Source organism: Rhinolophus hipposideros (assembly GCF_964194185.1).
Source record: "Rhinolophus hipposideros genome assembly, chromosome: 8".
In the NCBI taxonomy this organism is placed as follows: Eukaryota; Metazoa; Chordata; class Mammalia; order Chiroptera; family Rhinolophidae; genus Rhinolophus; species Rhinolophus hipposideros.
This window is the reverse complement of record NC_138054.1, coordinates 40,827,282-40,854,017: the sequence shown is the minus strand read 5'-3', so window position 1 is coordinate 40,854,017 and position 26,736 is coordinate 40,827,282. Positions and strand designations below refer to the sequence as shown.

At 38.1% G+C, this 26,736-nt stretch overlaps 2 protein-coding genes across 10 annotated transcripts in view; one reads left to right on the top strand and one right to left on the bottom strand.

The window, feature by feature from the left end:
* The window catches only part of LOC308501229 (serine/threonine-protein kinase TNNI3K), a 315,419-nt gene that overhangs the window by 203,705 nt on the left and 84,978 nt on the right, over positions 1–26,736 (top strand). For all 9 annotated transcript variants that reach the window (XR_013993853.1, XM_081057235.1, XM_081057232.1 and 6 more), the window contains 2 exons: positions 22,721–22,780; positions 25,819–25,988. Coding sequence is in view for 8 of the 9 variants with exons in the window: in XM_081057235.1 (XP_080913361.1) it covers positions 22,721–22,780; positions 25,819–25,988 (230 nt within the window). In the remaining variant the exon portion in view is untranslated. The remainder of the gene's footprint in view (positions 1–22,720; positions 22,781–25,818; positions 25,989–26,736) is intronic.
* On the bottom strand, positions 1,354–15,901 carry LRRC53 (leucine rich repeat containing 53; the record flags this gene model as incomplete). Its single annotated transcript, XM_081056422.1, has 4 exons — positions 1,354–3,713; positions 6,450–6,962; positions 12,635–13,450; positions 15,814–15,901. The coding sequence occupies 4 exons, from the start codon at positions 15,899–15,901 to the stop codon at positions 1,354–1,356; spliced, it is 3,777 nt and encodes a 1,258-aa protein (XP_080912548.1).

Sequence of the window (26,736 nt, the reverse complement as noted above, 5' to 3'; positions counted from 1 at the left end):
GAGGCAGACAGATGGCATGGGAATTAAGCTCAAGCAGAGACTGCACAAAAATAGAGAGGAGAGGAGTTGAAGTTAGAAGCAAGCAAATTTTGAATCCAGGGGAAAAAAGGAAAGAAGAGAGGTAATAAGATTGGGGATTTTCAAAATAAGAACGTTACATCATTTGCTGGCAGTTTTGAATAGGAAAGAAAACAGAAGATAGGTGGGGCATGTAAGCGATATTTACATTGTTTTAACAGTCTTTTAAGCTTTATAATATTGCCAAATATAGATTTATAGATACAGAGACCTGGAAAGATATAGAAACAGGGGAAAAGGAAGTTTATTGCCTTTGCAGCCTTCTTTTTCCCCCACTAGGATATGAGAAATATTATCCTATACCATGATCGTATGTCTCAACAGTTCACTGGGATATTAATAATAAAATTGTTTGAGTATACCTCTATCTTTCAAATAAGTATGGTGTTCAATGAGAGATGCTTATTCTGTTATTCCTTTTAAATCTAATATGTATAAGCACATTTAATTTCTGTGCACAAGGAGTACCCACACCAAACAATAGTGGCATGCTAAACTCAAGGGATCAAACCTTGAAAGCTTACATGCTAATGGGTTATTTAGTTTTCAAAATCTTAACTTAATAACAATTGGCAGTAAAGCTTGTTAAAATTCCTTTTGTTCAGTATCCATTGTGTTGATTTTAAAGCCCCATTTGTTCTTCTGAAATGATTGAAGCCGAGATCTCCACCTAGTGGATTTATAGGATTTTACAGAAATCTTTATTTTTTTTTCTCTTAGAAAATTAACAGGTTTTAAAAACTTCTACTTATGATCTAGCATAATTGTCAACAGAACAATCACAAATGGTTAAAATATACCAGTATGCATATCAGCTAGACTACAGTTAACAAGCAAAGCTCAATTTTTATTTTCATACCATAATTAGGAAAGCAGATCAGGCACACATATGAATATATAATCATCTGTGTAGAAAGCAACATTGTAATACCACTAATTGAGATGTGTATAGTAATTTCTATAAAATAAACATCAAGTGTAAATCTTTTTTTCTTCTTTAATCTTTCATTTGCTTAAAGCTTTTTTAAAAAATTGGCTTTCTTTTTCAGGACTAGGCAAAACTTTTCTTTCTCATTTTCCCATTCCTTAGAGAAGAAAACTCAATTAATTGTGTCAAACATATCTTATATCTCTATCACTGATTTTCGCATTGTATTCAACCATGTACTTTTACTTCATTGATAACAAAGAGTTACCGAGGATTTTTCCTCCCAGATCATGCATTTGAAATGCATGCAAAAGGTAGGGGTTGTTTGTGTGTCCTTTTGAAGAAAGCTAAGGTAGAAAATGATTATTATTTGAGTTATTTTGTTCACTTTGTTCTGCCTCTAAAGGTGATACATTAGCATATGCAGCCGATGGTGGATATAGCGTAGGTTTGGGAGCAGAGTTTTCAGCTTCATTTATTCTTCTAGGAATTAAAGGCACTTCATTTTCGGCCTCAAAACTAATGTCTTTTAACTGTGGTAAGAGGGACAGTGCTTCATGTGTCACCACTGTCACTGTGCCTTCTTTATGTACACTGCTACCTTTATCTGGTTGAATATTTTGAGCTTTTCTCAAATCATGCGTGTTACTATTCATTTGAAGATCTACTTCACTAGGAGGTAGTCTATTTTCGTTTTCATGGGAACTCGTGATATTCAAATCCTCAGCTGTAATAGTCACCTCAACAGAACTTGAATCATGTAATGTAATTTTTTTACTTTTTCCATTTTCCCAAGTTTGCTGCTTATCTTTTGTGTCTCCTCTTAAGGTCATCTGTCGGGTTTGAATTAACACACCAGAATTTGCCTTGCTTTCATCTGGCATTTTTTTCTCCTCTTTCCCTACTATTTTAATCTCCAGTGCTTCAGTGCCATCACCTCTGGGCAATGCACTTGTGCTGTCAGTTCCTTTTTCACTACCGTTGGTTAGATGCCAAATGGTTTGAGTACTAAGAGAAGTACTGATATCCTTGGGAAGTCCTATTCTATTTTGGTATGGGATGGAATTTGTCTTCATAAATGTTAGGTTGCCCTTGGATTGTGTCTGAGGAATGAGAGAGGAATCACAATTTTCTGTTTCAGAAAGATTTTTTTCTACATGATTTCCCTCATCCATAACATAACTTTCCATAACCCAATGTGGTATTTGGGGTTTTGTCATTAATGTTTTTTCTTTGTTTCCAGGTTGTTCATTACTTGAGCATTGTTCTGCCTGTTGTAATGTTTGATTTCGATCTAAAATATGTTCCTTGTAGGTGTCAGTCTTGTGGACACCCACAAGCTGTGTTTGATTTTCCAAGGACAAAGAAAACTGGTTTAACCCACTGGTTTTTGATATGTCCTGCTCCATAAGCTCAGTGGGCTCTGTTGTCTGCCAGTCAGTAGCGCCCCTGGAATGGCAGGATGCTAAAACATCACTTCCTGTATTTTTCCAAGAAGCTGGTAAATATCCAGGAACTTCCAATGTGAGGTGAGTTGCCCCTTGCATTTGCTCAGCTGAGAATTGAGAGAGTAAGTTCCTGTGTTCAGCTCTGATAGGTGTGAGCCCAGGGGGTGTTGCTGGGTTTGCATTGGGAATGTGACCAGCAGGCTGACAGCTGCCTTCCATAGAGCTCTGGCTGACTCCAGATAACTTGTTAGCATGGAACAGAGGAGCCTTTTTTGTGCGTTTTTTGTAATATGGGGTCTGTTGGGGGGCATGTTTGAAAGGTATCCCCTTTGAAGTGAGTGTAACATAGTTGTTACTCTCTGGCTGTTGGGGAAAATCTGCAGAGGACAGGAGGTTTAGTTTGGCTTCTTTCTCGGAAGGTTTGGATGATTCATTAGGAGGTAATGATACTTGTTTGTACTTCTTTGGGAGTTCCCGCAAGGATTTTTCTGGATGGACTCTGATTTTTCTAAAAGGGTGTAAATTTAATTTTATCCTTAAATTTTGTTTTTTCATTTTCCCTTTGAGGTCAGATTGAATGGTTCTCTTTCTTTTCACATTCTGTGGATCAGTAGGCCATTTTCCTCCTTTGTTTCTCTCCCAAGGATTGCTACATTTTTTGAAATTCAAGTTGGTCAGATGGTTACTTTGATTTTTCTGCTGTTTCCAATGGGTTGATGTTTTGGATGACATCACCAACCTATTTTTTTCAATTAAATCAGGATCATGGAAGCTAACCTTCTTAGGGGAATATGTTTTCTTGATATTTGTTGATAACTCCATGTTGTCCTCACTCATAAGGAATTTTTCTATTGCACTGTAAATTTGGATTTGCTCTTTCTCGAGCTTTGAATGTTCTCGACGATTTGGCTTCTTTTCTTTCCCATAATCTCGAAATTGATCATAGGGCACATATTTACAGATAAGAGAATTGTTTGGCTGAAAATACCTAGGGCTGCTGTGTTTTAACAGTCCACAAGGATCTTCGTGTTTTGATCTATGTTTTTGTAGGATCTTTTGTACAGGGTATTCCTGGGGCTCACAAGACTTGGATGTAGAGCTTGTAATAAAATGTTTCTGCCTGTGAGGTTGTAAGCCATTGTCTTCTTTTTCTATTGGAGGTTGCCATGATTCATTTCTTAAATGCTTTTCAAGACTCCCTCTTGCCAAGGCTGACGCAGATGTTGCATATCTTCCACTAAATGTGTCACTGCTGATATCTGCAGAAAAATAAATGCAGGAATTTAACACTGAGCAGTTTTATTATCCTAACCAAACATATGCTTAGAAACCTTATGAAAGGTACAAAAATGACTCCTCTACTTATGGGAATTCCTGAATATTTCCTAATTTTTCCAAATCCACAATGGACATGTTTGCGATGCCTTTCTTTTTGGCCACATTTTAATCAGTTGTGAATGCTGAATTAAAAGGTATGGAATTAGAAATAAAAATGTTCTGAGTTGTACATCTTTTGATTAGTTGTCGGTTAGGTGAGCTTTAAGTACGAATAATACTTAAATCCTTTTCAAATAGCTATAGTAATTTTCTATGGCATTCATTTTCTATTGGGAACTAAATATTAGGAAGAACATGATACAATATTGAGTAGCGTTCAAGTTTCAAGTAGAGAATAATGTCAACAACGAAAGAAAACTACTTGTGATACTATTGGCTCGTTCCATCAAAGCAGACACCATATCTATTTTATGTCCCATCACTTAATACAGTATTCATTAAATATTTGTTAAATGAATAAGTATTTTGGAATACAGCCTGGTCTGTGTTGCAAGAATCTCTGTCTGGGACCTTTACATGATGCAGGTTAATGATACATTTTAAATAATATTAATGACAAAAGTAATAATAATATCTGCCATTAATTGAGCATATACTAAGAGCCAGGCATTGTGCTAAATATTTTACATTCATTATCTCATTGAATATTCACGAAAGTCCTGATCCTTGGACCTGATCCATTTGGCAGTTTGTCCTATTGGACAAGTCCTATTATCCTATCACCTTTAGATGAAGAAACAAGCTTAGAGAGGTTGAACGTTTTCCCCCAGTCACATGTCAGCTAAATGATATGGACAAAACTTAACCCAGGTCTGTCTGACACAAAACCTTACCCACTTAAGCACAGTTCATATTAAGTTTAGAATTATATCTGATCGGTGCATTTTCTCTTGTTTTGTGAAATTGTTTGATCTATCCAGAGGAAGAAAGAAGTGTTTCTGTTCAATGATAGAAAGGAAGAGGTGAGGTAAACCCTGGACTAGCTTCTAATTCTAAGATCTGCCTTCAACTTTCTGAGTGACCTTGAGAAGCCAGTTACTCTCTGGATATCAGAAGATTAGACTAGATGGGAACTTTATGTGGATATAACTTTATGTGGGTATAAAATTTATGTGGGCATAAAATTATTCTAGGGAAAGAATGTATGGCCTTTATTAGATTCTAACAGAGTTTTCTGACTTAGAGATAAATATGAAGAACAATTTGACTAGATCATTTCTAAAGTCTCCTCTACCCCTGAAATACTGAGTCTGTGCTTCCCAGTTAGAAAGCAGAATCAGAGTGATAATGCCTCTTCCTGATGTCTGTTCTGGAGCAGGTGTGGCCTTGATTGTTTTCTCCTCAAATACCTGTCCTCTCCAGCTCCAGTACAATGCCTGGCATGTAGCAGAATTTCACGTGTTTCTTGAAAGTAATTGTATGCATTTGACCAACCAGTGTTTTCTTTGTGTCACAAGGAAGTGGGTTTTAAGTGATGAAGAGACCATATTCCCTTCAGTGTAGGGGTTTCCCACAGAGAAGTTAAGGCATTGAACAAAGCTAAACTAAAACATCTGCCTAAGATATGATTCTATTGAAAGGCTAAGTGCTTATGTATTTATAAAATAAAACCATTCAGCTCTGTTTTCTGTGGCAGATGTTTCTTTCCTCAGCCTCTCTTGAGTCAAATCATCAGTCCCCCAAAACTGGTAAGAACTGGAATCTGAGAATGCAATGGCATAAACTTACATCCTGCCTTATGCTACATGTGAAATAACATACAGTTGCATTCTTTTCCAGTTGTCTGCAAACCCACCCTTAGGACCAGATTCCCATGATAAGAATTTCTTGGTGCAGTACCTGTCATTCATATTTTGTGAGAAAGCTTTGCTTGTTGTAAACCAATTCAAATAAATGACAGGAATCTCTTTACAGAGCAGCTGTCAAAGTTTTCACTGCTGAACCTGAAAGCATCGCCTTACTATTCAGGAAGAAAAAGGAAGACATGTAATTCATTGCCTCCACCTAAATATTGACATTGCCCATGTACAGTGGGAAGATGTCACGGCCAGATTCACTTGGCTCCCAACATGGGACAATGAATTAAGTCCTGGCTTTCCCTGGACTGGGAAGCTATCATCCCTGACAGCTCAGCAAGCAAAGTATGTGTCTTGACATCACTCCTGAAATGAATCACTAGCATTAGAAGACCCATTCTTCTAACATGTCATGCTCTGGGAAGGTTGCTTACTGCAGAATTGGCATTAGAGCTCAAAGGATGTTGGAATGGAAGCCGATATTCAGCCTCCCATAAATCTTCACAGTACACTAATGCTATTTAAAAGGGTTCCTTTTTTTTTTTTTTAACATTGCTAGGTATTGGGTCACAACATTTACTTTCTAACAGGCACAAGGTGTACTCTCAGCTCCTGAGGGTTGAGGGTAGGAAGTCTCCATCTGCACCTCACCCCAAACACACACACACACACACACACACACACACACACACGAGCGCACACACGAGCGCACACACACACACACATGTTCAGCATCTTTAGAAAAGGAATATACTGGTGCTACAATGATATTTAGGATATTCTCCTGTTGAGGAAATTAAGAGGCTACCTCCTTCAGAGGGATTTAAACACAGTGGGATTTTCTAAAACAAGACCACTCACCTGTTGTTCTCGTTACATGCTGTGGCACATTTTGAGGTTGGATTTCCCCAGACATAAGATTCCTTAGCTTTTCAACTCGCTTTGGACAATATCTTGTAAGTAAGCCCGCTTCGTTAAAAGCTGTGGAATTCCCAGGGGGCTCTGAACATCCAGACTGCAGCAATCCGCCACCAAGGCAGAAGACAGAGCTGTCTGCCCTGTGCTCCTTCCCTTTCAGGTTTCTAAATGATCTGTCAAGGGCTGTGGACTCAGAGGCCTGTGCTGCTTGCTGGCTGTCTTCCGGTAAAGGTGGCATTTCCTTTCTGGACCCCACCATGGACATGACCTTTGTCTTGTTCTCCTGAGTTAAGTGGCAGTTACAGTAGCCCTTAGCTTGGTAATTTCTTGCCTCGTGAGCACACAGGGATTCACCGAAGGTTCTGCAACAAAGGTTTTCTGATTGTTCATTTACTTTGCCTTGTTGGAGTTTCCAGTTAAAAACAACTAAACCTAGGCAAGTGAGACCAACAGCTCCTGTGACAAATAGAGAGACTATTAAAAGATAACATCATAGGAAGACACATATAAACCACCAAATGCGAGCTCCACAAATATCAAGGTTAATGGCTTAACGAGTATCAGAAAAGGTGGGAGGTTTACCACCATGTGGAAGAATATCCGTTCAGACAGAGGCAGTATTATTGACAGTGTTCTGTTTTCTAATTTGGGTCTTTCTTTGTATCTGTTAAAAATGATAAGAAACAATACCATCTTTGGTACAAAAAAGATTTTTTTCACGGACTGAAATTCACTCAAGATAAAATAATCCCTGCATTAAAGTTATTTTCCAACCTGTGGGAAACCAGGCTAATTCCAAATTTCCTATTTCTTAATCCCATAGTCAGTCCCTAAAACAGTTCACATTTAGCATATACCCTAAAATTTTCATATGCCATAACATCCTCCTCAAAAAGAAAAATTGATTCCACATGATATTGCCATGTTTTAAGCATCCCCATAGATTCACCCCCTAGCTCAGCAAATGTCCTTGGCTTACTATTAGCATAAAGGCCAAACTCCTTGACATTTAAGACTTGGTGCAATCTGGACATGACCTCCCTTCCTAGCCTTATGCTTCATTAGTTTCCACATTCAAACACTAGATTTCAAACTCTTTAATTCATTACACTCAAAATGTACTTCTAAGTCTTTGTGTATGCTCTTAGTGACGCTTGTAATATTTTCTCCTGTCTCTGCTTATTTGCATTTTATTTACTCTTTAAAATCTAAATCATCATCTCCAAATTTCTTGATACCTTTGTCTTTCTTTTTAATCTTGCAAAGATGACTCCCTGATTAACTTCCACAACAAAATGATTGACATCTTATTTTAGACCGCCTGGTACTGTCATTTCATGTTCTAGTATATAGGTATAGCTTATCCTCTGACTAAAATTGTGAAGAGGAGTGTTTCTCAAATTCAAGTGCATAGTCTAACCTGTTTCTCCTTCATTGTTTCCCGTCTCCACAAATGGCATCATCAACCACCTCGAAGTTCAAACCAAAGTCTCTGAGTTATACCTCAACTCCCTCTCTATTATAGTGATTTCTTTTTTCCTTTAGCACTTATAAAAGTATAAAACTATTCTGTTCACTTATTCATTTTCTTGCTCACTGGCTGTCCTTTCCTAACTAGAGTTAAGCACTGTGAGAAAATGGACTTTTTCTATTTTCTTCAACATCATATGTCCAATGCTTACAACACTGGCACAGAAGAGGCACTGCAGAAATGTTTATTGAATATTCTTAAATAAACAAGGAATTCTGTTTATGAATTCTAGTAGTGAAAAGCACTGAGTGGTCTAATCCTACAAATCCCCAGGTTGGTGATCAGGAAGGCATGGTGTCAATATCAACTGAGTTTGGAACTCACTGTTCTAAGTCCAGCTCTGCCTAGAACTAGCTGTGTGACCTTGGGCAAGTCAGTTCCCCCAGAGAACTCAGTTCCCTGACTTTGGAAATAAGGATATTTCCAGATGAATGAATGATATGAGGTGTGAATGAGATGATATCAGCATTCTAGTCTCATTGGTTGACTGTATCATGGCTGGTTCTCTCCACTGTAAACACCTTTAATGAAAATGTGATGATCTTTTTTAAACTTGAAACAACAGGGAAGATGTCAGGCATGGTTGTTTCATTTTTCTGTTAAAGATGAAGATTAATCAAAAAGAATGGCAGTTTTTGGTAAAATCCTCCAAACTTTTTGTGGTTTACTAGATCATGAAGTCTTATAAGTCCCTTTTGCCTTTATTTTACAATAATACACTCGTGGAGAGTATTATAACCTGTTGAAATAATTTAATTTATACTAACGACACAACATTTTTAAAAAGTAATGGCAAGAATTAGATCAGAATATTTTTATTGCCAGATCTTAGAGTTTGAGTTATTCCAAACAAGGGATTTAGTTTTTAAATGTTAAAAACATTAAAAACAATGAAATTTTAGAAACATTCTATATCTCTTACATGGAGTAAGAAAACAGGATCCAAAACTCTGTTCTGATACTTTACTTGGGCAAGTTTTCTAACCTCCCTGAGCCTTATTTTTCCTCCACAGTCAAATGGGGATAATTAATACCACTCAGAGATTAAATGGCATATTGTATGTGACATTTTAATACAATATTTTGATACAGTAAGGTAAATGAGTGGTCATTGTGGTTGATGGTTATGATTGTTGCTTCTGTGCCTTGGGTTTTCTATTGCCCTAATAATAGGTCCTAGAACACTCAGCTGATGGGTGGGGGGGGAATCCAAAAAAACAAATCATTAAGAGACTACTTTGTATGTCCAATGTAGGTACTAAACCAAACCATAAAATAAAGAAACACCTAAATGTTCTTAAATACATGCATCAGCCATTGAAAATATGAGCAGGCATAATCTGATTATAGGATAAAGTTGCTCCTCTTATTGTGTCTAATCGGCAAGGAACCACTCACTCTCCTGCTGTCGATGCTAGAGGTCTGTCTGTATCGCATTACCAGTCAAGTATGGTCATTTTCCATTTGTGCAGAGAGTAAAAGCAGCAAATGAAGCTTGTAGGCAGACTGAACGTGCTATTAGGAAGATGGTTGGATTTTCATTGCCATGGGCATTGTTGCTATTTTTAAAAAAAGTGTTCTGACAATCTATCTGAGTTGGAAAAACTAAACAAAATAAAAAGCAAAATCAATGATAAGCTCTCAGTGAACTATTAAAAACACATTACAGCTTCAATGAAAACTTTCTCTTTTTATACATCATGTCACAGAATAAAAAGTGTCAAGATGTCAGTGTTTGGTGCCAAATAACCACATATTAGTTTTAAATTAACTGAATATGATTATTTATATTTCTTTGAATTGTGATGATTTATCTATAGCTGAAGAAGAAAGGGAATCAGAGGCCAAATTATAGTTCTAAGTATTTTTGCCACAATCTAGAGGTATAGATAAGTGACTATACTTTTAGTTCAGGAGTAGAATCTTAATGCAGTACTTTGATATCGAAAGTCAAAGTTTTTTAAAAGAAGAGTATCTTTTAAAAACAGTATCTTTAACAATTACTCAATGAAAGACACGTTATTATGGTAATTTCACACACTATAACCTAACAGGTATGTAATTATATTTAGAATTTATCATAATTTATTCATGTATATTAAGCTTTCTATCATTTTTGACAAATTTTTTGGAATCTTTTGGAATTTGTATCTTTCTCTTTACTAGTGCAGAGTTGTTAATTTAGCAAAATCTTTTTTGAAAATAGATATAAAAGATACCTAGAAGATATTGAAAATTGCCCTATTATAATATTTCCAAAACGATGTCCTACAAAGCATAATTCAATGAAATCCACTGTGACAAAAAGGGTTTATGGTCAGTAAGTTTGAGAAATGCTCCACATTATATCATCTTCGTAGAGATTCACAATGCTCATTAGGGAATGAAAAGCAATGAGAAACGCTGCAGTAAAGAAGCCTATTTCACTCGGTTTAATCCAGCATTGCCCAAATCTGAAGCCCCCTACAGACAGCGTATATGTTCATCTGTGTTTGTTTTTATTAAAATACCTATTAATTATCTCCTAGAACTAGTATTCTAAGAAGCACATTTAAGGAAGAAACTGTCTGCTGCCCTATTGTTTTGTCTTTTATGGTAAATTGTTTCTTAGCACATATAATTACTGACATGGTTGCACAGTTTTTAAAACAATTTATCTTTCTGAGAGGATTCGAATTGACTTTCAAGTAAGTTTGATTACTGCTAGTGATAGTTCCCTTGTCTAGACCTGATGTTGGTCTCCATCTATCCTGATTATAACTGTTAGAATTGAAAAATCTGACATTTAATTAATTTGCTGAAAATCTTCTATGGAATAGTTATTTATAGCACATATTCAAAATATATTAGTTCAATCCTGGATGCCATTTGTAAGTGTCTGGTCTTCCAGATTTGGGGAATCCCCCCTCCCCCCAGCGCAAGCAGGCACACACACACACACACACACACACACACACACACTTCTCATCACCATGGTTACCGCAGATATAGAGGATTTCACCATGCACTACAAGCATGGGGGAAAACACACATTGAAGTAGATAACTCAAGAAATCTCATGCATATTTGGTCTTCCACTAGTGACAACAAGCATATCACTTTATATCATTCATTCAGTGAGAGGGAGTGTGGGGACAGAGCCCCAGAAAGCAATTTCCAGGCCCTCGGCCTCACATGGAAAGGTGTTGGCTCAGGTAGTAAATGGCCATCAACTGTGATTGGATTGCCATCAGCTGTGGCTAGTTGGCCGTCAGCTGTAACCAGTGAGCCATTGGCCACTAATATAACTGCTGTGGCTACGCTAGCAGAAAATGGGGGCTAGCAAGAAGATGGTGGCTGAGCTGGCAAGCGTGGATTACAGTTAGCACGGCAGAGTGCAGTTAGCAAGGGGTCGGTCGGGTGGCAGAAAAAGTGGACAGCAGGTCACACGTTGTGTGAATCCAGCCTCCAATGAGACTATAGTAGTATGATTCCCCTACCTATGGCTCCGTGGGTGTGCCTTTTTGGCCTAGCCACACTGTTCTCACGTTCACTGCTCCGCTTGCAGGCTCAGCCCCCATCTTCTTGCTAGCCCCCATTTTTCAGCTAGCGTAGCCACAGCAGTTATATTAGTGGCCAATGGCTCACTGGTTTCAGCTGACAGCCAGCTAGCCACAGCTGATGGCCATCCAGTCACAGTGGATTGCCATTTACTACCTGAGCCAGCACCTTTCTATGTGAGACCGAGAGCCTGGAAACTGCTTTCTAGGGCTCTGTCCCCCCAGGGAGTACGAGCTGATGCATAGTTTAATTTTTTTTAAACCACCATAGAAAATTTAAACTAGGACTATCATCATCCTCTATTTAGTCGGTCTGGGGAGGTACGGGCCACATTTTTGAAAGAGTTAGAAAAACAGAAATCTTAGCGTGCAAAACCCCAAACAGGAGGACTCCAAGGCAGAGAGAGATCAAATAACTTGCCCAAAGTCACACAGGAAGTAAGAGCAGAGCAAGGACTCAACCCTGGACAATCCAACGGCAGAGCTCATACACTTCATCGCTGTGCCACACCCCCGCTGTGGAGTAGGATGCACGTGAAGGTCACAATGGCATCTCCTTGTGCACTTGGTGAAGCCCACTGATTCTCCCAACAACACAGAGCGGCACATAGATGTGCGTGTCTTCACGAAAGAGACTGTCTATGGCTCAGAACTTTTTAAATCCCTGTCTCTCAATGAAAGCACCAGTCCTCTTTGGCAAACGGACACTCGATAAACTATAGACACTATTTCCTCATTACAGACAAGAATACTGAAGTCTACATAGCAAGGTAACTTACTCAGGATCACAGTGCCAATTAGACAGGGACTAGAGCTCTCGCATTCTGGTGCAGGGCCCTTTCCTGTGTGTTAGACAGCTTCTCCGCAACAGGAAATTCTTGCAGCCTGTGCCAAATCAGCTAACATCCTCCCACATCTACTGACAACCTCCCCCTTCCACATGCCCTGGCAAATTTCCCCATGTGCCAGAGAAACGCATCCCCATGTGCCAGAGAAAGTACATCCAGAATCTGAACAAGAGAAGGGAGGAGAGGAGGGCACACTTCTCCCTGGCGTACCTGCAAAGCCAACTACAGTCAGTAGGGCCACGTCCTGCCCCGGGAGGAGGGGACTTCTGTCCTTTAGAACCAGAGTGAGGTTGGGAGCCTTGGAATCACAGTTGGCCTCAGACAGCCTCAGCACACTCTTTGCACTGGCCACAGCAGTGGTGGAGAGCTGACAGTGTAAGCCCTCGGCATTCCTGAGCTTGCGAGCAGAAGACTTAATGTAGTTTCTTAAAAACCTGGCGAGGGGGTAGAGATCACAAGTGCAGCTCCACTGGTTCTTATCTAAGCTCAGAAGGATTAGCTGCTTCATTGGAGTGAAAACATCCGGCATTTGGGCCAACCTATTTCGGGAAAGGTCCACTTCCTGAAGTTGAGGCAGGGGCCGGAAGGCATCTTTCCCAATGTAGGAAATAAAATTGTTAGATAAATCCAGATGCCTGAGACTGTGGAGCTTCGTGCCTCCAAAAGAACTGTCTGTCAGATTCGTGATCTGATTCCCATCGAGCTGGAGCCGGGTCAGGCCCCTGGTGTTTCGGAACCAGGACCCGCGCAGGGTGCGGAGAGCGTTACTGCTGAGCGCCAGCACCCGCAGGCTGCGGAGCTTGCTGAAGGTGCGATCCGTGAGGGAGGCGCTGGATATTTGGTTGTGCTCCAGCAGCAGCGTCCGCAACTTTGAGAGGCCATGCAGGGCGTCGTCCCGAACATCCGCAATGCCATTTCTGCTCAAGGACAGCAGGGCGAGATTAAACAAGAGGGACAGATTTGTGCTCTCGATAGAGGAGAGGGACCCATCAGTGACGATTAAAACTCTCGTGGTCACAGGGGCTGCTGTGGGGAAGAGAATCACAGACTAGAAGCAGGACACACACACACACACACACAAGTGGGAGGGGAGAGTAGCGTGGGGAACACAGAGAGTACCTTCTGAGCAACCGCATCACCTGGGTCAGAACAATAAACAAAATGGAAATGATCCCTGATTTCTCAGTGTAAGGGGAGGTTGGCATTTTATCAGAATGAAGGATTTTTTTTTTTTTTATTCTTCGTTGCTGTGAGGTACGTGTTTATTTGAGACACATAAACCCATCTTTTCCCATGTAAACCCATGTAAAATTAACTTTTACATGTCAAAGTTAATTCATTGTTTGGGATTATTGTCATTGATGTTTTTTTTATAAGATGGCTTTTCAGGCTTCCTGTCTGTGGGGCTATGTACCAACCTGCTCCAATCTTGCTGGCCCAGTACCGATTCACCCAAAAGCCAAGCCAAGCCTGAGCCTGTTGCAGCTTTCCACTAGCAATGTATATTTATACTGTGAAGTGGATTATCTTTTCTCTCAAACATAAAGGTGTGGGTTGGGGCGGGGTGGGGGAGGGGAGTGAGAAGGCGCGATGGTTTCTGCTTTTTAGCTCCAGGCTAAAAGTTGGCAACTTGGTAAGGATCTATATTCTCTCCAGACAACCTGAGGGTCTGACAGTGGGGTTCTCATTATAGTCTGGGCCATCTTGGCTTCCTGTCTAATATCTGTTTCCTCCAATGAAGTCCATCATTTGATGACAGGTGGTACTCAGGGCTTCCAACTGTTAAATCCCTTCACCATAATCACCTCAGAGCTATCACTGCTGTGTCATTAGAAATCAAAGCGTTTTAACTCAATAAAGATATATTATAATCAGGAGTTATTGTAACACATCTTTATCATGCTAAAATTGTTTTGACTGCAAATGATAGTGTCATAAGGATGGAAGAGGCCATTGTCCCTGGGAGGTCTACAGGTGATATTAGCAGGATCTATCGTGGGGGAAGCAAATCACAATTCCCTTATGAAATTCAGAACACATGGCTGAAACAAAGAGATTTTGATAAATGTAAAAGACAAAGGATTTTCACAGTGCCTTCTTTGGAAGAATTGCCCCCATCTCTGCAGCATGAACAAGCTAAGTCATGGTTTTGTTTTGTTTTTTAAAATTTATTGCTAACTATTTGAATTCTATTAATTCTGGCCAGGTCAGTATTTTGTGCCTCTCATCATTGTTGTTGAGATAGGTTGAGGGAGTTTTGTTTTTATGGATCCCCAGTCCTCAAGGGATTCGTAGACTCTGAGGGAGCACGCTATTGTGTCTGTCAATTACTTCTTGTCTAGGACTAGACAGAAGCTCCATTCGCAAGTCATCCATTCACTTCTCTGTGTTTATGAAATCTAACTTCACAATTGTGGCATTCTGTAAATGAGAAGGAAGATACAGAGGTACAGCAATGTAAATGAGCAATATTTGTTTCTTACAGATAGTAGCTATTGCTGAGCAGAAAAAAATAAATGCAGTGAAGTCAGGAAATCCGACTGAGAGGGTGAGAGTTTGGTATTTAAGTATTTTCAATGCTGATTGGAAACAGTGTACAACCAACTAGCCTTCAAACAGTCTCTCTCCTGTCAGGGATGACAATAACGTCTACCTCTTAATTCCCATAAAGTCATAGGATTTTAGAAACGAAAGAAATGATCTTCTAACACTCCATCTTAACTCAGACTTATTCCTGAAAATTTTTCCCGTGGTACAATGTATAGCTTGTTTATCTCTTCTTGGATATATCAGGATGTAAATCACATTCTCCTCAAATTTGTTAATAAGGTGTCTTATTAAATTGTTGACTTAAGCAACCAATATGTAATGAATACAGGCAGCATATCTTGTTAGCATTTCTACAGCTCATTTACCACCAATAAAAAAAGACTAGACTTTGAAAATTAGATGCACTTTGATAATAATCTATTTTGCTGGTACATCACTTAGTCTTACTAATGCTGAACAATTGCAGTTCGGGTTTCTGATTCATTGATATTTCTTTCAGCCAGTGGTAGGGTTCAAATGTGTACAAAGTATGGATGAACATATCATTAAAGTGATCTATTTTTTCTTTTATTAAAAAAAGTGTAGCTGCATGAAATGGTGCTACTCTTTTGTAATAACAATCTACCTTTGTACCTTTGCAAGTCTTTAAATAGTTTTGGTTGAGACCACCAGGAACAGGAAAGTAAAATAACATTAGAAGTCTCTAGTCCTAGAAAGGCTTACTCTTTAAAAGTTTGCCTCTTTAGGCAAAGCCCAGAAAGCAGTCGGTACAATGAAGAGCATGACAGTGAATTTTCCTGGTACCCTGAACATTGTGTTTTAGTTATTGGTGTTATTACCTACTATATATGTTAGCTGGTGACAGAGGGTTACGTCTTTGGAGCACATGACACATGACGCAGGGCAAGCTGCCGCCAACCTCAGCATGATGGCAAACAGTATGAGCCATCCACCTGGAAGGAAAATAGAAGATAATGCACAATAAGATAATGTTGGAATTCATTATCCATGATTTCAGTAGATTTAGCTCACAAGGCATTTTGGTGATTTTTGCCTTCTAATGATAGTTTTAGGTTCTCACAAAATGCCAGATAAATGGCTAGAACCCTCCATTTGTGTAGAATTTAAACCAAACTGTGAAAACCTTTGACCATAAATTCAGAGAGCTTATATCCAGGACACACCCATTAGTTATAGATTATTCTAAAATTAAGTTACTTTGTAAAATGCTTTACAGTTTACTGAGCTTCTACACATACATCTCTTATTTAATTCTTTTAATACTGCAGCTCAGTTTGAGGCTGAGAAAACTGAATCTCAGGATGGTTAATAAACCATGCAAAGTCACATAGCTGTTAGTATTTAACCTCAAGTCTTTTAACTCTCAATCCAGTGTTTTTTCTAGTATGCAGAAGCTAATCTCAGTGTCTGAATCTTACATAATTACAAATGAATTATTCCTCCTGAATTTAGATGCCACACTCATAGAGGGAGTATAAAGGAGCATTATGATCATAAACTCTACGTTCCTTTGAATTCAGCTCTGCTGTTTACTGACTACTTCTTAGATAAATTATTTATTTTTTTCTTATTTCCTGCCTTTTCATGTTTAAAATGGAAGTCATAAATGCCTACATTAAGAAGTATTATAAGAGTTAAATGAAATGTTCTGTTTAGTAAATGCTAAACTTTACCATTATTTTGATGCTTTATTAACCCTCCAATGAAATATTAACACCATTTCAATTTAATGTTCAAGAAAGGCCATTCATTTATAATATATTCATTGATTGCTTAAAAGAGAAAACTCAAAGCAAATTGTAATAAAAATCCTCTACTCATACAATAAGATCACTTGAGAATGAAATAAAATATAAATAAAAATGAAATCAATTTCATCATTCATTCAACAAGTGTTCATTGAACACCTTATATAGGCACTGGGGATAGAGTAATGGACAACAATAAATCCCTGTCCTCATGGGGTGGACATTCTATGAAGGGACGTAAACAATAAACAAATAAATATGAAACTATGTATGAAGTCATCTGGAAATAAGTGCTATGAAGTAAATAAAGCAAGAAAGGGGCTAGACAGCATTAGCTTGGGGGCTCTGAATATGGTGGACAAGGAAAAACTCTGGGATAAAGTAACACTTGCACAAAGACCTGGAGAAGGTGAAGGCCCTGGGAGAGAATAGCAAGGTGCAAAGTCCCTGGAGGCATGGCAAGCTCGACCTGAGGATGTCATGGTGGCCAAATACACAGAGGAAAAGAAGGTCAGAAAACAGCAAGGGCAGGCTGTGCATGCCTTAGAGATGAATGCAAGGGCTTTGGATATTAAGCAGAATAAGATGAAAATAGTTGGAGGCTTCTGCAAGTGGCATTACGTGATCTGTGTCATAAACTTAAAAATGATTATTTTGGCTACTGTGTTAGTTACTATAGCTTTATACTATAGTTTGGAATCAGGAACTGTGATGCCTCCAACTTTGTTCTTATTTCTCAAGATTTTTTTGGCTGTTGGGGGTCTTTTGTGGTTCCATACACATTTTAGGATTGTTTGTTCTTTTTCTGTAAGAAATGCCATTGAAATTTTGACAGAGAATGCATTGTACCTGTAGATTGCTTTGGGTATTATGACTATTTTAACATTAATTGTTCCAATCCATGGGCATGGAATATCTTTCCATTTTTTGTGTCTTCAGTTTATTTCATCAATGTCTTGTAGTTTTCAGTGTACAGGTCTTTCACCTACTTGTTTAAATTTATTCCTAGGTATTTCTTTCTTTTTGATCCAATTGTAAATGAGATTATTTTCTTAATTTCTCTTTCTGACAGTTTGTTATTAGTGCATAGAAACACAGCAAATTTTTGTATATTGATTTTTTTATCCTGAAACTTGATCGAATTTGTGTATTAGTTCTAACAGTTTTTTGGTGGAGTCTTCACAACTATCTTTATATAATATCATGTCATGCACAAATAGTGATTGTTTCACTTCTTGCTTTCCAGTATGGATGCCTTGTATTTCTTTTTCTTGCTTCATTGCTCTGGCTATGTTGAATAAACATGACAAGAGTGGGCATCCTTGTATTTCCTGATCTGAGAGGAAAAGTTTTCAGCTTTTCATCATTGAGTATGACGTTAGCTTGTGGGTTGGCTACCACGTTGGAAACATACTTTTCATAGGCAAAGAACAGGGGCAGCAAAAGCAGTCATTGACAATGATAATAATACAAGCAAGAGGTGATGGTTGTTTGTACAAGGGATAGTCAGAATCTGGATAACTTTTTATTATCATGATGCATTTTAATGTAACAAGTATAAGCTCAACTAAGCTATTCTGTGCAATGGAACATGCTTACTATGCAGGAGTAAATGAACCATTGCTTTGCCCTCAAAGCACTTTCTAGCTAGTGCTGTAGACATGTAAATACCTAGTTATGAGGTAGGTATTTACAAGGAAGATTTACAAGGAAAAATAAAGTGAATCTATGTAAAGATGAAATTTTATTTTGTGGAATCATTTTCACACTTTAAAAAGATGTGTCTTATGAGTTGGGCCTTGAAGAGGGCACAGGATTTCCACAGGCAGAGAACAGGAGTTAGATCATTCTATTCCTAGAATATAGTAAACAAAATGTCCTGCATCGCGCAAAAGATCTGATCTCAGTTCACTTCCTTCAGCCTGTCTGGGCTGCTTAGAACCTGTTCCACGTATATGTGGTTCAGATGTCAGCCAAAGATTTAGGCAGAGTTTATACACAGATCCTGGAGCTCCTTCTCTCAGACTCTCTTCTTCCAGGATCTCCCCTCCTTTTTTAGGATGGCCTCAAGATTCTTGCCCCCTTGTGTAGAGCCAAGGTTAATCCTCCCTTGGGTGTGGGCAGGACCTGTGAACATGATGAAGTATTACTCCCATAATCATGTCTCCCCATATGGCAAAAGGAAGATTATCATGGGTAGACCTGCTAGCAGATGAGCCCTATAAAAGCAGAGACTTTTTCTCCAGTTTGTCACAGAGGAAGAAGTTAGAGAAACACACCCTTGCTGGCCTGAAAGAAACAAATCACCTTGTTATGAACTTCTTATAGGAGCCCTGTGGCAAGGAACTGTGGGCATCCTCTAGAAGCTGAAAGTCGTCCCTGAACCACAGTTGGTAAGAAAGCAGGGACCTGCATCATACAACCACAAGGAAGTGATTTCTTTCAATAACCCGTAGGCTTGGAAGAGGCTTCTGAGCCTCAGAGGTTGTTTTAAAGCACTAAATTTATGACAATTTGTTATAAAACCATAGCTCTGGTTGCTGTGAATTCTGTCCTCTGGTTCTTCAAGAAGGAAATCTGTATGCGTTTCATCAGAATTTTAATTTCTCCCTAAAATACAGATAGGGTTTGCCCTCAGGATAAAAGCTGTAATTTAAAAACAAATAAACAAAAAAAGATGGGAAACTTGTCCCATGCCCTTGCATTCTTCCAACTGACTTCCTTCCTGAATCTACCTGCTTTTTTTTTTTTTTAACTCTCTACTGCCTTTGGGTAGCTGTCTTTTAAATCTTGTCCAGAATTTATAGTTGTTACCTGGGGGCTGGTTGATCCAATAGATATGCTCCTTTTCCATTCCAATTCTGGATACAATTTGAAGGCTGACTGAACATGAAGGCTGGTGGATTAGAAGCAAGAGTATAACAGAGAGAAGTCGGAGATTATCCTATGGTTTTTGGCCTTTGCCAGTGAAAGGATGGAGTTGCCATTTGCTGAAGCAGGGAAGAGATTATAAATACAAGAAATTGCATATGGGAGTTTAGAGTTCAAGGGAGAGTACGGGGCTAGATATAGACATTTGGGAGTTGTTTTTTAAAGCCATGAGACTGAATTAAATCCTTAACAAATTAACTCTAAAAGATAAAAGAAGAAAACCAAAAATTGAGTCTTAGCACAATCCAAAATTTAAAGATAAAGAGAAATGAAACCAAAAGAAGAGACTAAGAAATAGAAAGTGAGAGAGGAGAAACATAATGAGAAAGTAGTGACCTCAAATCCAATTGAAGAATGTTCCAAAGACAAAGGAATAATTTTTTGTATTTAATGATGTGCCAAGTAAGATGAGCATTGAGACTTAACTACTGAATTGAGCCATGAGGAGGTAGGTCTCTCTGTCCCTGATGAGAGCAGCTTCAGCAGAATGTTATAGGAGAAAGCTTGATTGGGGTGGAGGACAAATAGGAGAATAAGAGACTGCAAATTTAGGCAAGTCTTTAGAGCAATTTTGGTGAACAACGAAATGGAGTAGTAGTTTGAGGAAGAAGTGGGGTCAAGAGTATTATTTTGTTGCTGTTTATTAGTTTGTAAGATGAGAATATTTATAGTACTGGTTTTCCCCGAAAAGAAGACCTAGCCGGACAATCAGCTCTAATGTGTCTTTTACAGCAAAAATTAATATAAGACCCGGTCTTATTTTACTATAACATAAGACCAGGTCTAACATAATATAATATAGTATAATATAATATAATACCGGGTCTTATATTAATTTTTGCTCCAAAAGACGCATTAGAGCTGATTGTCCAGCTAGGTCTTCTTTTCGAGGAAACAGGGTATGTCTGTATGTTGATGGCATTAAACAATAGAGAGGGAACATAAATGATGCAAAAAGATAGAAATGAGAATTGTTGTTAAAGCAATGTCCTTTAGTAGATTAGCAGCAGTAAGATCTAGTACACAGTGAAGGAACTGGCCTCAGAATCAGGCAAAGTTTATAGAAATAGGCATAAAGGTAGATCATGTGGGTTAGACATAGGTGGGTGGTCAATGTAATATGGGAACTAGAGGTTTGAGGAAAGAGGGGCAGGTACAAAATAGCCATCTGGAGTGTAAGAGAAAGAGTGAGTGAGCTAGAAATATGTTATAGGCTCTCTAGGCAGTACTGAGGGTCCACTTGAGGTTAGAGAGTCATGATTTTAAAGACCAGTCGGGGTGGATTTATTCAAGACTGGTATTTTTCCAATAGTGTACAAAATATATGATAGGGCAAGGGAGTTGAGGCTGTGTGGAAGAGATTGATTATGATTGCCAATGAAATCCAAGCTAAGGAAGGGAAGAAATGGGGTGAGTAGATGACAGTGACAAGATGACACAAGTGACAAAACCCAAAAAAAACACACAAAAAAAAACAGGCAAGATAGATAGATGATAGATAGATAGATAGATGATAGATAGATGGATAGATAGATAGATAGATAGATAGATAGATAGATAGATAGATAGAACAATATTAGCAAGAACATGTTTTGAAGTCTCAGTAATATACATAGGGGATTATTGTATTATTCTCTTCTACTTTTGTGTATATTTGGTTCTTTTAAGTGGTAGGATGGTTTGTGTGGTCAGAGATTGTTGGAGTCAGGGTTCCAGAAGAAGTGAGCTAGAAAGAAAGGAGATAGAGCCCAGAGCATTCTCTGATGGAAAATGAGAGCATGACCAGCATGGAGGCATTGTTCGTAACAGGGCCTAGGGTGTGACCAGGGTGCTAAGTGACTCAGGGAAAGTGGAGGATAAGATCATTGGAAAGGAGGAGACAAAGGAACCCAGAGGTCAGGCGGCCATTGTAGTGATTATCTACATGGATAATAAAAGCACTAAGAGTAGTGTCAGAGGGTGTGACAGTGAGCAGTGACACTAAAACCTTCAAAGAATGAGGGACAGTGACATGGTGGAATAGCTCAAAAAACTGGTGGTTTTTAGGGGCGAAACTATTTGAAAGTAAGGAAGACACAGAGGTCTCTCTCACCCCACTTCCACCCCACCAATCTAGAGGTACAAGGAATATGCAAGAAAAAACAGCTTCCACTTAAGAGGGCTCTGGGAGAAGCACTGTCCTCAGGAGAGGATTAGATATTAAGGGAGAAATTGTTCTACTAAGAATCTAAATTAGTTGGTTACTGCACCTGAATGTTAAATTGGGCTATTCACCTCCTGGCAGTGAAAGTTTCATAAAAGGAGAAATGATAGATTATGTAGTCCTTAGTATCTGACAACAGAAAGCATATAATTTCTTCAAAAGAGAGCAACATTTCCAAAAACTCCAAGAATTTCTTTCATAGATTCATAATCAGATTTATATTCCTAGCCTGTAGAACAAAGCTTGGAATGTAATCAGAGTACAATACATGTTTCTTTAATCAAATTCATCAGACGTGGAGGTTCATAATGGACAATGTCTTTAATGACAGTTTTAAAGATAAAAAGCTTTTCTTACACCCCTAAAATAGGACATAGTCATGAGGTTTCTATTGATCTTCGTTTGGAATCTGAGATGGTATTTTCAAAAATTCTAAAATTAGCCTGAACATTTCTTTTCCTATAGACATGTGTAATATAAGGCACTGAGACAGTTAATGGTTTTTAGTATTCACTTTTATTCTTTCATTTTGAAGGGGAAAACCTGTCATTTAAAAACATGTGAAGCTAATTAAAGCTTTTCCACCATTTCATTATCTGAATGTAGGTGCAAACTCTGACTTAAAACACGCTTATCAGAGGAAGACTCAACATCCCTCCCGGAGCAGCAAATGAACATTCAATTAATACTTCAATACAAGTGCATTTTAAATAAAATTATACTTTATTGTTAATCTCATTCTTTACAAATGCAAATATCCAATTTTAAAATCCAAGGAGAGTTGCCTCTCTTCTATTCTTTAGGGAAACAAGTCTTTTTTTTTTAATTTTTTTTTATTTACAGGGAAGACCTGAATTTTCTGAAGTCGTTACCAAGTTAGAAGAGTGTCTCTGCAACATTGAGGTAAGAACTTTAGCTTCTAAAATGTGTCCATAAAAAAAGTTTTTGAATATCCAAGGATGTTGGGGAATGCAGGTAAAATGGTACTTTGGAAAGAAAGTGAGTGTGAGGGTCCGTAAGTCCATTCATATTTCTACCCTATTAATTAAACTCCTCGGGTAGAGCAGAATTGACTGTTTCTGTAGAGACAAAGGCAAATTCAGGGTGACTTTGGGCCCTTCCAAAAATAATCCAGCAGGCAAATGGACATGGCCATACCCAGCTTGAAAAAAATCAATATGTAGAAATTTGAAAATATAACAAATATGTTAAAGGTAATTATTTAAATCAATTTGTTCTATTTACAAGTTCCTGCATACAGTGAAACACAAACTAAAATATTAAACCATTGCCCATTTATATTCAATGAGAAGAGGAAAAATTATCGCTAAAATGTGTGTATAAATGAATTAGGAGGCTTTGCTTTTATACCACACATGTGTTACATAAAGCGATATATGTTAATAGTTAAGTTAATGGAATTTCCTTCCTTTAATTTCAAGTCACTGTTTGCTTTAATTTTCTCTGTAATTGCCTTAATCTTCTATACACCTGGTCAGGAGATAGCATTTGAAAATAGGCAAGGAAGTTAAAACATGAGCACTAATTCAAAAATAGTACTATATGTCCAAATGCAAATTAGTGCTGGAGGAGATGAGGTGCACATCACACGTGTCGGCTGACATATACACACGTGCATATGAAGGGAAGAGGCAACAATGGGGAAAACAGCATTAGCCTGAGATTGCACAATTAAATCCCAAAGTGGAAGTATTCAAAGGAAGTTTTCTTTCCTAAAACAAACAAACAAAAAAATCTCAACTAGGTCACTGGAACCGAGAATATTGGAAATGGGTTCCAGCTCTGCAATTGCAGCTGCAGTGAGTGGGTCTGTCTCCTGACTCTTTACTGAAACTTCTAAAGAGGAATTATGTAGAAGGAAGATTCAGTTCTTAAAAAAAAAAATTTCCTTTCTCTTCTCTTCAGTCCTGAAACATACAAAATGGAGAGAAGTAATAGAATGTTTGGTGGGGCTACAGCAGCCCCTACAAGAGCATCTGCCAGAGGCCTTGGATGCTGAGAGATGGCTTTACGGCTTGAGTTGCAAGCACTTCCTCACTTTGAATTTTTGTGTTTGACAGAATAACGTTGATCCAAGCCTAGAGATGTAGCCAGTTAGATCAGACAGTAGATTCCAGAAATAGGGACAGTGGTAGGATGTGCTAAACTAGCTTGTCCTGTTATGTTAACCAAGCCTCTTAGCACAGTCTCCTCTAGTGGAGAAGATGAATAGACAATATGCAAAGACAATTTGCTGGACTGAGTTGCACTAATTAATGGACTAGAATCAGCTCTAAGGGACTTACTTGTAGAGTTCCTGAAGGCTCTTTTTAGTCAGTAGTTTACTAAGGTCAAGAGGGCACTACTCGTCACATCTACAGATATAATAAAGTTGAAAGAGACAGTAAATATTTGAAAGCAGGATTCTAAAATATCTTGGAGGATAAAGTAATAGGACATGTCTAACGAGAATAAATCTAACAGGAATAAATATAATGTCACACACAAACAATAGTAAAAATGTCAAATGGTGAAGACATGGTTTAGGAGCCATGAATGTTACTGGAGAATAAGCTCTTTGTGAGATACAATTAGATGTAGCTGTCTTATTACAGAATAAAGGATGTGATCATTTCTCTCTGTTGTGAGATGGCCAAACACAATAGTACCTAGTTATTTCCTTTTAAATGGATAATTAAAACTGGGACACAGATTTTAGAAACGAGAGATCAGAATGGTGAATGGATTGAAAATCACGTATGTGAAAACCAATTAGAGGAAGCAGGGATGCTTGTCCCAGAGAATAGAAAATTAGGAGGAGTACAACAGCTGTTTTTAAACATCGAAAGAACTGTCATATGGCAAAGGGATTGGCCTTGTTCTCTATGGGCCAACAGATGGAAATGAAGTGCAAGAGATTTGGCTTATTCTGAGAAAGACCTTTCTAATGGTCAGAGCTGTCCTAAAAATAAATGAACGGATCTGAAGGCAATGAGTTCCCCATCACTGGAGGTTCCCCATCAGCATGCCTAGCTGACTTGAAAATGATGCTCTAAAGAGATTCAATCATTGAAGAGTTTGAAGGTTCATTTCAACACTGACATCACATGATTCTCAGAGTTACTTAGAAATGTCTTGGCTGCTATGAAGAGCCTATAATTTACATATATATGTAAATTATATATATATATATATATACACATATATATATACATATATATATATATATATATGTATCTTTTTTAACCAAAGTCTACTCTATAGGTCTTATGAAATTATAATGTCAGAAGCACTGATGTTCTCAGGTTAGGTAGAATGCATAATAGCAAGGTTGTCAAAAATTCAAGAAAAAACCACTCTCCTATTTTCCTATTCTCTTTCTCATTTTCTTCCCTCACACTCTTCTATTTTCTAGCTATATTTAACTATTTGTAACTATTTCTAAAAAGTCTCTCACAACAACTCTATTTAGTCTTCATGTTTGCCAGACATGAAAGCATCCTTCGTTTTATAAAATGGCCGTATTCTTGGAAAAGTCTGTAAATCCATTTTATGTAAAGGGAATAATGTTAAACTACAATTTAAAGGAATTCTGCCATAAATCTCAGCACCATAGTGAAAAAATATAGAGAATCTTTTAACCATTAATAATAACCTTCTAAATATCTATTTCATGAATCTGATTCGAGCCTACTCTGTTTTCTGAAAACTGAGCATAAGTTTAATAGGCCAGCTCTCAGCATAGAACTAGGTCAAAAAAGTAAATTAAGATAGCCAGATGTTGCCATCAGAGGCCAAAAGGAAAAGCCAGAAGGAAGCCAAAAGGAATAGAAGTTAAAATATGAGAAACTCTAGAATAGAAAGTTAAAGCCATATTCTATTTTATGCCTTTGAGCCTGATGGGTTTACTAAATGATTGAAACTGTCCCTCCTTCACTCAGCTGATGTCTCCAGCTTCCAGTAACAGCAGCGGGTCTCTCTCACCTTCCTCTTCTTCTGATTGCCTGGTGAACCGGGGAGGGCCTGGCCGGAGCCACGTGGCAGCTTTACGGAGTCGTTTTGAATTGGAATACGCTCTAAATACAACGTCTTATGCTGCCTGGTCCCAAAAGTAAGTGACAATGTAAGCAACAGTCTCACAGTCAAGTCTAAGTCCAGAATCTCATCAAGATAGTGACCCAACTTGATTAGTATCAACAGGGAATTTACCAACCTTGTGGCAAACATTGAAAAAGGAGTTTTTTAGCCCATTTCTTATAATATTATGACCAAAAATTAGAAATGTCATTATCTATTAGTTTAAGTTCTCTAAGTTTCAAGTAACAACAATTAACGCTAGCTTAAGCAAGAATTGTCTAGCTACAGCAGCAAAAGGAAATTACTGAATATATTCTGGGTTTATCTTATGGAATCCAAGAAAGAATTCCTTGTGTGGGAAGCAAGAAATAGCTTTGTGCATCTGAGCACCAAAAGGTCAGCATTCTAGAATTACCAAATGATCCAAATTCCACTCCTAGGTAATACCCAAAAGAATTGAAAACAGATACTCAAACAAATGCTTGTATTCAAATGTTTATAGCAGCACTATTCACAGTCGCCAAAAGATGGAAGCAACCCAAATATCCATCAACGGATGAATAAAGTGATATCCATAAAGTAGAATATTGTTTAACCATATAAAGGAATGTCAATGAAAGAAGCCAGACACAAAGGTGTCACATATTGTATGTCCCTATTTATATGAATATCCAGAAAAGTGAATAAGTTACTTTGGCCTGTCATAACAAAATACCATAGTCTGGATGGTATAAACAATAGAAATTTATTTGTTCACAATGGAGGCTGGCACCATCACGGTG